Source organism: Medicago truncatula, chromosome 4 (genome assembly GCF_003473485.1).
Source record: "Medicago truncatula cultivar Jemalong A17 chromosome 4, MtrunA17r5.0-ANR, whole genome shotgun sequence".
NCBI lineage: Eukaryota > Viridiplantae > Streptophyta > Magnoliopsida > Fabales > Fabaceae > Medicago > Medicago truncatula.
In genome coordinates, this window is record NC_053045.1 from 54,137,662 (window position 1) to 54,152,575 (window position 14,914).

General features: G+C 31.8%; 2 protein-coding genes across 2 annotated transcripts; one reads left to right on the forward strand and one right to left on the reverse strand.

Moving 5' to 3' along the window:
- Positions 1-1,228: 1,228 nt before the first annotated feature.
- LOC11438740 (DEAD-box ATP-dependent RNA helicase 51) lies at positions 1,229-8,920 on the forward strand. The gene is made up of 12 exons (XM_003609085.4): positions 1,229-1,693; positions 2,142-2,327; positions 3,042-3,233; positions 3,844-3,927; positions 4,378-4,419; positions 4,655-4,726; positions 4,813-5,112; positions 6,026-6,064; positions 6,159-6,263; positions 6,829-6,897; positions 6,991-7,116; positions 8,483-8,920. Exons 1-12 carry the CDS (start codon positions 1,331-1,333, stop codon positions 8,654-8,656), a joined length of 1,752 nt encoding a protein of 583 aa, XP_003609133.2. The 5' UTR covers positions 1,229-1,330; the 3' UTR covers positions 8,657-8,920.
- Positions 8,921-12,158: 3,238 nt separating this feature from the next.
- LOC11439158 (mavicyanin) lies at positions 12,159-13,254 on the reverse strand. The gene is made up of 2 exons (XM_003609025.3): positions 12,976-13,254; positions 12,159-12,673 (listed from the first exon to the last, which is right to left on the reverse strand). Exons 1-2 carry the CDS (start codon positions 13,175-13,177, stop codon positions 12,330-12,332), a joined length of 546 nt encoding a protein of 181 aa, XP_003609073.1. The 5' UTR covers positions 13,178-13,254; the 3' UTR covers positions 12,159-12,329.
- Between the last annotated feature and the right edge of the window lie 1,660 nt (positions 13,255-14,914).

Consider the following 14,914-nt stretch of genomic DNA (forward strand, 5'->3'; position numbering starts at 1 on the left):
TTTCTTATTTAATTTATTTGTGTCCTTTTCCATATTTAATTGTATTTTGGTTACTGTGCATTGTGGGTAGGAAAATGGTAGTAATACAATGAAGCACAGTCGTCATGATGAAGATTGTGACCCAAGTAATGAGATGAACTAGATATTATGGACTATTTTCTTTTTTTTTTTTTATTATAAAAAATAAACAGTTAACTTAGTTCTTAAATCATTACTCTCTCACCATTTAGTTCTAAATTATTAATCAACTAAATATTTTTTCAACTTATAATTGTTTCTTTGTTTAAAGACACTCTTTAACAACTTTCTAATATTAATAGATCAATGCTATTATGTGCAAACAAATCTCATCACTAAAGAGTCAATAATGTCATATTCTCCATGGAAGAAAATGCGTGTAATTCAAAACCTGCTGAGTAGTATCCGGGAAATACCGGGTTATCACCAGGGGAACAACATTTGGCTAGTGCGCATGCCTCTACGCATGAGCCAGATTAGTCGTCCACTTTTGATGGGTCGGAAACCGATGCAAAAAAAAAAAAAAACTGCTGGAAATCGTAGATAATTGAGTGATAACGAGTCAACTACATGTTACCACCTCATTTCATAAAAACGTTTGTCATATTTTCCATACTAATAAATTACCATAACAGTTATCCAAAGGAAAAAAAAAATCTAGTCTCACATGATAAGCCATTTACAGATCGTGACACCCTCTCATTACAAGCCAATTCTTCAGAAATGATTAAATTTAATATACTCCCTCCGGTCTCAAATGTAGGGAAAAAACAAAAAAAATTGTGGTCTCAAATGTAAGAAAAAGTATAGTAAAAGCAACCTAATAAATGCTACTATTCCAATTTTACCCTATCTCCATGAGTTCAAAAGTCACTTTCATTAATTATTACTAAAACATGACAAGGGCAAAATTGGAAAGTTGTACATTTTTTAACATGACTTCAATGTAATCAATTCATTTTTTTAATTGGTGTGCTTTTTTTTTTTTCCACTACATTTGAGATCGGAGGGAGTACGAGTTTAACATGGTATCAAAGTCTATCCGAAGCTCAAAATAATTCTTCATTTCAAAGTTAAGTTAGGAAAGAGATTTTTCAGTTTTGTACGAAAAAGTAAATCGGGGGTTGAAATAATAACAACCTGCTAATAATGGCGTTGATTAAAATAACAGGCCCAAATTCGTCCTTCTACAACGCACGTGCACGCACACATACGAAACATTTCGTAGTTAGGGTTTAACGACAAAGCAAAAAGAGTTGAAACAACGAAGAACAAAGTCTCAAAGTTTCAGCAAAATCGTATCAATTAATTCATGGCAGACCCTGAAATCAATCTCCAAGCTTCTTCACCAATGAACGAAACCAATAACAATAACAAAAACAAAAACAAGAAGAAGAAGAAGCACGATAAGAAGCGAACCCGTGATATCGTTGAAGAAGAGGAACACGCCGAAGAGATTGTGAATGATACTCATAGCAACGAAGAGTCCTCAAAAAAGAAGAAGAAGAATAAAGAGGAAGAAGATGTTGTTGAAGTAGAAGATGAATTGGAAGAGAAAAAAGTGAAGAATAACAAAGGTTCTGGAATTATGAGTTCTGAATCATTTTCTTCTCTTGAATTATCTGAAAATACTTCTAAAGCTATTGTGGATATGGGATTTCAACACTTAACTCAGGTAAAGTAAATCAACGTTTTTCTCTTAATTTCTTGTAAGATAACCCTTTTCTAATGATAATGTATTAAGCAATTTTTTTTACTCTAAATTAATTGTGTTTGAAGAAAAATTAGACCTTGTTTTGATATAGAGCTTAATTGAAGTCCTTATAGCATAATCACTTGTCATGTAAATTGTAAAAGCTATTTTAGTATTTTTATAATTTTAGATGAAATAAAGTCAAGCCATTTTTATACTTGCTATAAACTGTTTTCATAAGCTATGATTGAGAGCTTATAGAAATAAGCTGAAAACAACTTATGAGTATATCATAAGTTGTTTTCATAAGTGCCTATGCTAGTAGATAAACTCAAACTAGTCAATTCAAAGAGTTCTTAAGTAGAGTGGATTATGGCTTATAGGGTGTGGTATGTTAGAGATAGAATTGACCAGTTTGTTCTTGATGTAGATTCAAGCAAGAGCGATTCCACCACTTTTGAGTGGAAAAGATGTTCTTGGTGCTGCAAGGACTGGTTCTGGAAAAACTCTTGCCTTTTTAATTCCTGCTGTGGAGCTTTTGCACAAGCTTAAGTTTAATCAGCGAAGTGGAACCGGTGTTGTTATCATATGCCCTACTAGAGAGCTTGCCATTCAGGTATTATATTTCGTGCGCTATACTTATCATAAACTTTGCTGTTGGAATTATGGTGCAATTTGGATCAGTTTCTAGCTTATGATTTCTGAGAGCTTCTCAATTAAAATATGTTTTTGGTCTTGACAAGCTTGTGGGTGTGCATGGACAAGTTAAGTTTTAGATATACAATTTGGACCAGTTTATAGGTTGGAAGATTCTCAGTTAAAATAACTTTACTTTACTGTTCTTTCTCATATGGAAATTCCGTACGGAGAAGTTTACAGTTTGTAAGTATATATGAAGAAGTTTAATAAAGTGCTTTTGAAAAATAATAGAGATACAGAAGATCATTTTGACTTACATGAGAAACTATTAATTAAAAGCCTCAATAGTTTTTACAAGATTCTTATAATATTTAAATTTTCACCAGTCTTGTTGTGAAGTTTAATCAAACTGACTCAGGGTTTCTGAAAATATTGGGATTTGGAAGATAATCTCAACTTATACGGGAAACTGTTTTTTGAAAAACTCATTATTGCAAGATATTATTTTCTATTTTCAAAATTGCTTGTTTTGCAGTTTATCCAAACTGTTTTTTTTCTTTCTTTCTTTTCTTTGCTTGATGTTCCTCAGATTTCGTTATTCTTTCTATTCTCTTGGGTGTTTTATCATGTTTGAAGTATACGAATTTTATCATCTAATTCTCCTTATTTGCTGATTGTCTATTTCTTTAAGACACACGAGGTTGCTCAGAAGCTTCTAAAGCATCATCGTCATTCACAAACTCTTGGATTGGTTATTGGAGGTTCAGCTAGAAGAACTGAAGCTGAAAGCCTTGCTAAAGGGATAAATATAGTGGTAGCTACTCCTGGTCGTCTTCTGGATCATCTACAAAATACCAAGAGATTCATATATAATAACCTGAAGGTAGATTATGAGTTGTTCATTCATATAATTGTTTCTCTATTTTGCTCCACTAAAAAATGAATATATTTCATTGCTGATGCTGGTATTGAGTTTTAGTGTTTTAGATAAGGAAGGAGAGAAGAGGAAGAATAAAAACTTTGACTTGTAATTGTGGTTTAATAGTTTACAAGACTAAACACTGATCCATATTTATAGTTTCTAGGCTCCTAATCCTAATTAAATATAAAAACCAATAAAGATAGAATAAACACATAAAAACATTCCTAAGAGATAATCTGAAACACTTTAAGATCAAGATACCATACATTATTTTCCTGCAATCTTACATCTTGTACTTATTATTGATGTATTTTTTATCATCAGAATATTTTGTGAGTGTTTGATGCTTATCACTTATCAGTAATGCCAGCATTGCTCGTAGATTGTCCACACGAGTGTTTAATCAGAAGTTCATTCATCATGTATACTTGCTGATTTTATTTTATGTTCACATGCGTTGTATTGTAACATTCTTCATTTGTCCTTCACTGGCTCTTGAAAATAGCATGGATGCATATTACTGTAGATTCAGGCTATGCTCTTACTCTTAAATTCCTGAATTCTTTGGCAGTGCCTCATTATCGATGAAGCTGACAGGATATTGGAAGCAAACTTTGAGGATGAATTGAAGCAGATTATCAAGCTCCTCCCAAAGGTATCTATAATGTTGCCCCCCCTTCTCCTTTCCCTTTCTGTCATGCATGAGCCTGTGAAATTATAGTGGCAGTTTCAAGTTGCTTTGTCCAGCCCATTTTCCTTACAAGGGTTGGATGACTGAACCAGAAAACCCTAGCAAAGAGGACTTCAATAATTTAAAATTTACAAATATTATCTATTTCTTACCATAGATTAAAAGTACAGCTATAAATTCTACCCAAAAGTCTGTTGCCTTCGAATGTCAGCAGCTGCTTGCAGTTGGCTTAAAAATACATGGTCTTGGAGATCATATTTTTAAATTATGGCCAACAATTTTAGGCTGAGATGTGCTGCTATATTTCCTGTTTGATTTTGCTTCAATAATTTACACTTATTATAAGTGAATATTTAGTGTGTTTCTAACTGATGTCTGTGGGCTTGGCTAATTGATCTACTTCTCATTCAACAGAACAGACAGACAGCTTTATTTTCAGCTACACAAACAAAGAAGGTTTGTTCTTCATTTTCCATCTTCTGTCTAGTTCTTTCGCCAAAAGTTTATTTTAATCTAATCTCAATTTATAAGAATTTTAATACAAGTTTTTTTGTTTAATTTGAAATTCTGATACACACTGTACTTGAAATACATCAGTAATTTTTGGCTCAATCTATTAGAATTCGATACTTGATAGTGAGCGGTATACTTGCAGTTTTGGTTCTGAATCATATTATCCCTCAAATTCTAGGTTGAAGATCTTGCTCGCCTGTCATTTCAGACGACTCCTATCTATATTGATGTAGACGATGGGAGAAAGAAGGTGAAGTGTCCACTTGAATTTATTATAGTCTTTGAACTTTGTTCATCAACATTATTATCTTACCTGAGAGAAACGCATAAATGCAGGTTACAAATGAAGGGTTGCTTCAGGGTTATGTTGTTGTTCCCTGTGCCAAGCGATTTATGGTTCTTTATTCCTTCTTGAAGAGGCACAAATCGAAAAAAGTGATGGTCTTTTTCTCTTCATGCAACAGTGTCAAATTCCATGCAGACATTTTTAATCACATTCATTTGCATTGTTCAAGTATTTACGGAAAACAAAAGCAGCAGACCCGGACAACTACTTTTGTTGACTTCTGCCAAGCAGAAAAGGGCATCTTGCTCTGTACTGACGTTGCTGCTCGTGGACTGGACATACCTTCTGTGGTATATACATCTTTCATATCTACCTACATGAAATTTTTTAAATAGTAAAATATGACTGATTTCTACTAGGTTTATTAAGTCTTCTCCCCTAGTATTAAGTATAAAGTTAGATAATCTAATCTAAGTACTACCTATAGAAAATAAGTATAAGAGAAAGAGAGTAAATATTAACAAAGGATACAATATTGGGGTAACCTAACCTACGACACCTCCAGAAAAAGAAACATTGGAGCAAAGAATAGAAAATCTTCCCACATACAACTATATAAAAATTAGAATACACATGAAAGTCACATTAACTCAGTAAAGGTTGCTCTATCTGCTTATTTAATGACAAAACCTCTAACCACTAACTGCGTGGTTAAGCGAGGCTAAGAAGATAAACTTTTCCTGCAAAAAGATGCAATGTCAAAAGCTATACTTGAAAATTCTGTCATTTAGCTTTATTTTTCAATCATAACCAAATTTCACAATACAATGTGCACGCTCTCAATGACATTTAAGAAAGTGTGCACAACTTTCAAGACATATCCATTACTCACAAAAGCATGAGTCTACACCAGAAATACCTAGCAGCTAGGGGATGGAAGGTAAATGGCTACCAGTCTCTGAATATGGGAATACAAACTTGTTCCTGCCTGCAAAGTTTCAGTGAACTACTCCATAAATATATTAAGTAAACAGTACTGTTGTTCAAATGAAAGATTTGATCTAATAAGGCGACCTGGATTTCCAAAGTTTGGATTCTTGCGTAGATTAGTCCTCCATGTGTGTGTATTTATTTAGATTTGTATACAGTTAACATTAAACAAAATTTAAATGAACTATTGTGCTGATGCAGCTATATATTCTGTTGATTGAAAATCATTAAAGGTAAAAGTTTTTATCTTTTTCTCTCTTCTTTATGTTGTAGGACTGGATTTTGCAGTACGATCCACCTGATGAACCAAAGGTACTACCTGTTCTTCTACTGATGAGCAGTAATCATTTTTCTTAGCAGTTTCATATATTGACTCACACTATAATACATTTTATTATGCTACCAGGAATATATCCACAGGGTCGGTAGAACAGCTCGTGGGGAAGATGGAAAAGGCAATGCTTTACTTTTCCTGATTCCTGAAGAATTGCAATTTCTTCGCTATCTGAAGGTCAGTTTCTCTCACTTAACAGTAGGGATAGTAAGCTAGCTGACGCTGAACCCAAATTTATTAAGTTGATAATGTATACATTTACTTCATCTGAGAAAGTATCCAAGTAAAAAGGGAAACATAGTGCTATGAAGACCTCTCATGGCCGGGTCCAGAAAAGAGTTTAATCTGTTGTTGGTTTAATGTTAAGACTGGCCAGCCTTACCTTACAGAACATCAACTCTAAGTATTGTGACTTATGAGACATGGACACATAGACACCTGTCACACCACTATTGTCTAAAATGTGAAGCATCGACAATGACACACACGAAGTACAAGTGTTGTATGGGTGTTGGTTTCCAATGTGTGTCGGACATGGGGAAGGCATAATTTGATGTCACCTAAAACCAGAGGTGTGGGATTATTTGAGGAAACCTTGAGAGTTTCATGCCTAGAGTACATGATAAACGGGAATGGGATGTGCAGTGATTGCTATTTTCCCTAAGCCCAGGACTCTGTCCCTTTTTTGCAAAAAAATTATTCTTGAATCATCCCAAATCTTAATATTTTATGCTTATTTCAGGAAGCTAAGGTCCCTGTGAAAGAATACGCTTATGATGAAAAGAAGGTGGCAAACATACAGTCTCACCTGGTATATTCTGTCTTCCTTGTGTTTTAATAGAATTTTATTTATTATAGTAACCAACTGCAGCTGATGTTACAAAGGAACTTCTGCATTGTGTAGGAGAATTTGGTTGCTGAAAATTATTTTTTGAATAAAATGGCTAAAGAAGCTTATAAATCATACATATTAGCATACAATTCACATTCTTCAAAGGATATATTCAGTGTTCAACGCCTTGATATGCAGGTACAGCTCTTAGAGTATTTTATATTGGCTAAAATATGGTTTTGGTCCCTGCAAATATGCCTCGTTTTGGTTTTAGTCCCTGTAAAAAAAATTTGTTGTTTTTGGTCCTTGCAAAATATTTTGTTTTTGAAAATAGTCCTTGCAGGGACTATTTCCAAAAACAAAATATTTTGCAGGGACCTTTTTCAAAATCAAAAGATTTTGCAGGGACTATTTCTCTAATAAATGGGTTTAGTCATCATGTGCCACGTGTGCAAATCATCACAAAAGTGGAGCCAGGGACCAAAACCAAAATAAGGCATATTTGCAGGGACCAAAAACAACAAATTTTTTTTGCAGGGACTAAAACCAAAACGAGACGTATTTGCAGGGACTAAAACCATATTTTAGCCTTTTATATTTTACAATTTTCATGAATATGCATGTTAATGAAATATATAGTCTAAATAGATCTTCTGCAGTTAAGCACTTATTCCTCTGCTTGATAATTTAAATCACCTGTTACTGGGAACTTCTATATGTTCTTTTCATTTTGATTAAAAGCTTCAAGGATAGGGGCAAAATGAATGGTTGATTGGTAAGAATAAATTACTGAACACAATCAATCAGAGTGGCAACATATAGATTAAAGGAAGCTTTTTATGTTTGAATTCCTAGTTAAAAGATAACATCATTTACGAAACCATTTTTTAAGATAAGTTCATCAATCGTAGATCTAGATAGAGACTGGAAAGGGCTCTGATTGAGTTAGATCTGAAAAAATTGGGGAAAGGATTCTCTACCTTTACTATTTGGTGACTTTAGTGTATTTTGTAGATAGATTGATGGTTAAAATAAATTATTTAGACGAGTGAGAAAGTTAAGTTAAGAGAGAGGGAGAGACAAAGTCACCAAAGGTAGACAATCCCATCCCAAAAAATTGGTATCACCATTCGTAGTTTTTTTTTTTCCTTTGTTTTATTTTAATAGTTGAAGAAACACGGAAAAGAATGAATTATTGTCTTAATTTAATAGGAGCGATCAGAAGATTCATTTAATTCAGGATTTTTATATTAGTTGAAGAAACACGAAAAATAATGAATTATTGTCTTAATTTAATGAGAAAGATGTCATAGACGCCCCTGTGTATTGAGGGGTAGGCTGGAGAAATAATCATTTCATTTTCTAAAATTTCTCAGGGAAAGCTGTATAGTTTTTTTTTGCTTTCAAATAAGCTATAATCCAAAATGCATCAAGTACTATGGTATAGTCATGATCATGATAGCTTGGCCAGAGAAAAGTATCATATTTGTTGAGCTTAAATTATTTTGATTCTAAAACATGTATACAATGTCATGATACCAGTTCGTTTTTATACCTTGAGCAGGCTGTTGCTGCTTCATTCTGTTTTTCGAACCCTCCAAATGTGAGTCTAAACATAAACATGAGCAAGCAAAGGAAGAAAACTCGCAGAGTTGATGGAAGTAGACATGGGTTCAATCCTAACAATCCTTATGGAAAGCGAAATGCTGATGATAAGCGGCAGTTTGTGAGGCATTAAAAGCAAGCATGTCATGGCCATTATAACCAAAAAGTTTTGGTAGAATTTTATACAACCAGGTTTTGTAACTTAGTCAAATTAGTCAACATATGATTATTCAAGAGATCAAAATTTTGTACAATTGGACATATGTTTCCACATTCTCTTGCCTTGTACCTGAATAATAGCCCTCCATTCTTATGATTTAGTTTGTAATTATTTTTTTATTGTAAGTTCTATCATTAACTTTTATTCAATCAGGTTTAAATGCAGTTTGATTTTGAATTTCTGAATAGTTTTTTCTTAATTTGATCTCAATTTTACTTCATCTAATTTCATCTTCATCTACTTCATCGATTTCACATTATTTTCAGTTGTTGTTGTTGTTATTTCAATTTGGTTAAGATGCAGTTGTCATCCTCCTCTTGAGGAACAATATGAGCTGTTGCTCAACGCCCACACTCTAGTCTGGAAGGATCAGTGGTTCAGTGGTTATGTAGTTTCGTTACACAATTTGCTCGTTTGGTGGGAGAAATTAATTAAAGTTAAAAACTCAAGCTGAGAAGAAGTGGTTAATGACTGATAGGAAAGAAACAACTTGTTTTTTATGCTGTAAAAGTTTCAATTTAAGAGGATTTGAGGTTGTTCAGATTCATGAGTGAAACAAGGATACTGTGTTGTAGTGTGTGTATTTGTGAGATGTTCAATTCTCTAAAGAGTTTAAATTGTTGAAAGATTTCTATTTTCTATCTTAGGTTCTTATCCCTCCTTACATTACATCTATGTTTAGAGTCATATCTTTTGGTTGCATATGTTTACACACTTTTCAAATTTATAGTTAATATAATTTAAACACTATTGCAAATTTGGTTCTCTAATAAAAACTTCTGAATTATTTGGACAAAAATGTGTTCAATTGCAAATTACTATTTGGACCTTTGTCCATCTAACTAACTCCCACAGTTTGATTAGAACAATCACCATTCGATATTATCTCTAGTCTTGGTTTATGAAACGTAAACATATGTTTTATGAAAGTATGTATCTTATACAATTGAGCTTATAGAGAAAACACGACTAATTTCAAGACTGAGAAGATGTCTAGCAATAGAGAAGATTCCAAAACATGAGATTTTATAATTATGATTCACTGCATTTAATTTTTTCACACAGTCACTCATTTATTACATTAATAACCGTTTGATCTTGATCAAACAGTTCAGGAAAAAAGTATTTAATTTTTATTTATAATTCTGTTCTCAAATTAGGACCATCCGGTCATGATTGGACGGCCGAGAATGCATGACTGTGTGAATGCGGTAAATTGCTGACTGCAGTCAATCACAATCCGAGATTCTGTGGCACATTTTTTTTAAAACCAAAATGAATTTCATTAATAAAACAATGGGTTAATAGTGTTTTTTTTCTCTGTAATATAGTGCACTTTTGGTTTTAGCCCCCGTATTTTTTTTTTAGATTCCACCCTTGAAAAATAAAAATTCTTCAGGATTGACCCCTCACCCCAATGTGGCAGCAGAATCTCCTACGTGGCAGTAACGTGTCAACTTTTTTTCATGCCACGCGTGTAAATGAACGCCATGTGGCATTTGTGATTTTTTTTAAATAAAAAAAAAAAAAACGAAAAAAAATTAATAAAATACTAAAAAAAATTTAAAAAAAGGAAAAATTAATAATGATTAAAAAATCTGGTAAAATAAAAAATAAATGAAAAAAATCTGGAAAATGCTCACAAGTCTCCAATTCTAAGTTACTAAGTTGTCCTCATACTCTTGTATCTAATTACCAACAAATGCTCACAAGTCTCCAATTCTAATTAATTCTATATACAACCTGTCTTTTTTGTTTTAATACACTTTGGAATTGGATCACTTATAATTGGATACTAATTGGGATTCTAAGTTTTTGGGATGTTACATTCTACCCCTTTAAAAGATTCTATCTTCAAAATTCAAAGCAACAACAACCGAAAAATAATAACATACAAGCAATATCACATTAATTAATAGAAACATAATTTAAGATACGCATTTAACATGTTTAACATGCTTAAAAAAACGTGTTTAACGAGCTACAAAATGATTGCGTCAGATTCAACGTTATAGTGTCCTCTTATTTGATAGATTGTGTAATACTTTTCGCTTTTGAACGCACTGTGTAGCGCTTTAGACGGGTGAGAATAAATTAACTCTCCTTTTCTTCATCGACACTGAAGTTTCTTTAACTATTGTTGGTTTCCCTTTGTCTCATTTCTTTCTTTTCTTTATTCATTTTTCTCCTCCTTTCTCTCATTTCTTCTCTTTCACCTCCTTTCATCTCTTTGAATGTGTTTACAATATGTTACAAAAAGAGTGTATAAATAAGAGTCTTGTTAACATTTTGTGTATACACTTGTCTAAGTTTTTTAAATGCTCTTGTTAAACTTTTATGTAGTTGCATGTCAAGTAAACTCAAGTGATTTGTTGAAAAGTGATTGATTAGACTGGTTAATTGAAAATAACTTTAAAACGAAATAATATAGTTTAGATCAATGAAATAATTTGTTGAAATGTTTATTAAATATATTTTTGCTAATATGAATATTAAATGTGACCAAATAATCATTGTCATCTCATAAGTAGATTTTTTACCCCTATAATATAGGTCATTTTCGATTGTCCCTCCTGTAATTTTAATTTACCCCCTGTAAAAAAAAAATTATTTTGATTTACCCCTAATAGGTCAAACAAAAATCAATTTTATTTTATTTTTTTTCAAGAAATTTTCATTTTTGTTTGGCCTATTAGGGGTAAATCAAAACAATTTTTTTGAAGAGATTAGCAAAAAAAAATTGGAGGGAAAACAAGAAGAAAGATGAATTTCCAACTTGAAGATCAAATTGGATGCACACAAGTTATTTAGTCAAGAGAAGTGTTGAAAATAATATGCCTAAATATATTTTTGAAGATTTTACATTTAGATATATTTTAGATTATATTTAAAATAAGATATCATTAGGATTTATAATTTATATATCTATTTAAAATACTCTTAGGTTTTGTTCCTTATTTAAATATATAATTTAGAAATATTTTTTGTATGACAATTTTTTTTTGTGGTGGCCGGGGTTCGAACCCCAGCCTTGCATATTTTATGCATTATATAAAAATATGTTTCATATGATTTAATACACTCAAAAAAACCATCACTTGCATATTGGTTTCTTTCATTCCCTAAAAAAATATTGGTTTCTTTAATTAAAATCAGAATCAATATTTCATAATATCATCTTTTAGTGTCGAATTTTGAACGAGTTTTTCAACGCAAGAGATACTCTCGACCAAGTGACCTCTAGGGAGAGAGGAATTTCATTATATCATCCATTCATTATGAAAAAATTTCATACTGTATAAAAAATTCACATAAAGGAAGATATATTTTTTTTTTGACAAAACATAAAGGAAGAATGTAAATCACGTTAATTAAACATAGGAAAAGTTAATACAAACTTCTTTTTTTGGGGGAAATAAAAAAGTCAATATAAACTAACTAAAAAGAAAACAATACCATCGTGATGACAATAATGACCAAAGCAACAAAATAAACTAAACAACTAAAAACACAAGAAAATAAAAAGCTCTAGAATTAGACCACACTCTTGAATTAAACCTAAATTAAAAGATCACGAATTAGTGCTTCAAGCATAAATCATGCCAAGGAATGACAAAGCAAAGAGTGTGAACGCTGTGATAGTAATAGGAGTTATTTGAGCAGCTTTAGAATGTGCTATTGGTGCATTCTCATTTGCAGATTGTGGTGAGGATGCTGTTGGTTCAGGTTCAACATCCAAAACCTTGATGATCATTTTCTGTCCTCTTGTACAATGACCACTAACACCACTAATGAAGTAGAACAATCCTGGTCGTTCAAATTTGAAAACTGTGTTGCCATTGTTTCCGAAGAAGAGTGGACGAGTCGATTTGCAATTCTCATATTCTTCTTCACTAACCACCATCACTGAATCTTTCTCGTACTTGAAATCTAACCAAAAATTCAAAATAAAGGTTATATATTACATTTACAAAAAGGTCCACGACAAAGATTAAAAACATAAGTTTTGCAATCTATACACATAAAGAAGTCTTGATAGTATGAAAAATCGTCGAGAATTGCTATCACAATTTTTTAGAAAATGGATCGAAAAATAAAATGGTGACATATATATCATGCATTTCCCTTCAAAAATAAAATATATCATGCATTTAGAAATGAAGATGATCTCAACTCAAACATAACATACATACATGTATCTTAAAATTAAATTGGTAAGAAGTGGTACTTACGAATAGTGTCATCAATTTTGAATCTGTTTTGAGAAGCCCATTTGTTGTACATTTCATCACCGTCCTTTGAGTTAGGGACGACCCAACCAGTTTTGCCACCGACTTCAAATTCAGTACAATTGATGAGCAAAAATTGGGAAGCAGAAAAAAGAATCAAGCAAAGGAAAAATGTGTGTGAGGAAGCTTTGAAGATGGCAGTCATATTTGGATTTTCTATAGGGAGGTCTAGTGAGTGTACTTTTGATACAAGTGAAAAATGTGTTATGAGAAATGGTAACTTTGGACTTAAAAAAGAGAAGTGAAGTTGAAAAAGAGAGTTTGTTAACGAAAAAGAGGGAGCACATTGAGGTACACGTTTTAGAGGAAGTGGGTTTTGTTGTGAGTGATGGCTTCACAAAGTGGCCTCTGACTTTGTCCAATTAGTTGATATGTGGAATTTGGAATTTTTCTAATTTTCTCTCCAATTAATTCCATTATTATCCATGTGCTCTTGGCTCATTTGATTTGACTTTGTACCCGTAATTATATCCACTTTGAATGAAACGTTTTTATTTTTACAAAAATTAAGGTCCCGCAAAAAAATAAGACACCTGCTAAAATAAAATGTTTTAGCTTATCAAATATTTAAATTCTCACAGGTTGTTAATTAAATACTCTTTCTATGAATATATCTAAAATTATGGTGCTTTGGGCTGCCGCCCCCTTGGCCCGTGTTCAGGGCCACCCCTTTATACAACGTTCCAATCAGTTGAGTTAATCTCATGTGATCATCTATATCTATATTTCTATATCTAAAATAATAAATAATAATATAAACATTTGAGAGTTTTCAAACAAACAAAATGATTTTCATACAAACTTTTTTTTTTTTTTTTAAGGAAATTGTTGTTCGTCATGCTCTTACTTGTTTGTTGTGTCATCCATTTCACATTTAACCTTTAAATTAAAACTAACTAGGGATACAACCCGTGCGTTGCACGGGTTTGATTAAATTGTTTTAGTTGATGCATCAGATCATTATTTAGTTATATAAAAAAAATGTTGGACATTTTATATTTTTAAAATAACATTATTTTAGCAAATATTTAAAGTAAATGATACAATGATATCAAGTATATTAAAAATTGAGTTCTTTAATAAAAAAATTGATTCCATCATTAAAGATTATATTTGACCGCAATTAAAGTTCTTCAGTTCCAAAAAATCAGATGTTTACTGATCAAAAAAATAAAATTAATGGTTTGTAGGTCCATATTTTTAAGGTAAAAACTTGGACTATCACAAAAAAAAAGGGTAAAAACTTGGATGCATTTTTGTTAGTCGAAAATATGAAAAGGGTTTTTTTTTTTTTTTTTTTGTTTTTATCAAAAAGTGTTATAATTTCATACTGAAGTAGTAGTTGATTGAATAAAAAATAAAAAGTTATTAATGACATATCTAATCAAAATTAAAGAGTAAGATTTTTAATTTTTTTGTTTAAAAAAAAGAAGGAAAAGTTACGAACAATATAAAATAAAAAGGAATTTTTTTATATTTAAACATAAAAGTGATTTTGAAAGAAAAGAGAACACAACTGAATCCCTAAAAACGTGAATTTTTTAAACTCCTTTCAACCAAGATGAACACGGCAATCCTCGATAATTTGGAAAGGCAAAGCAATTCTTCGAAAGCCTATATGTTTCAAAAAAAGCAATTCTTCTTAAGCCTATATTCTTGATAATCGTTACAGAAATTCTTGAGTTGAAAGTTACATCCTCCCCATCAAATTGAGATTTCGAAAGCCTATATGTTTCAAACAATCCATCTCCTCCATGGACAACAATTCGCAACCTATTATTCGTTTTCTGTTGATGCAGCAAATTTTCCTTTGACAGGTTATGGTTCTTATCTCTACGTATTATTTTGACCACTTTCAAGACATCGTTGGATCGTTCCTTTT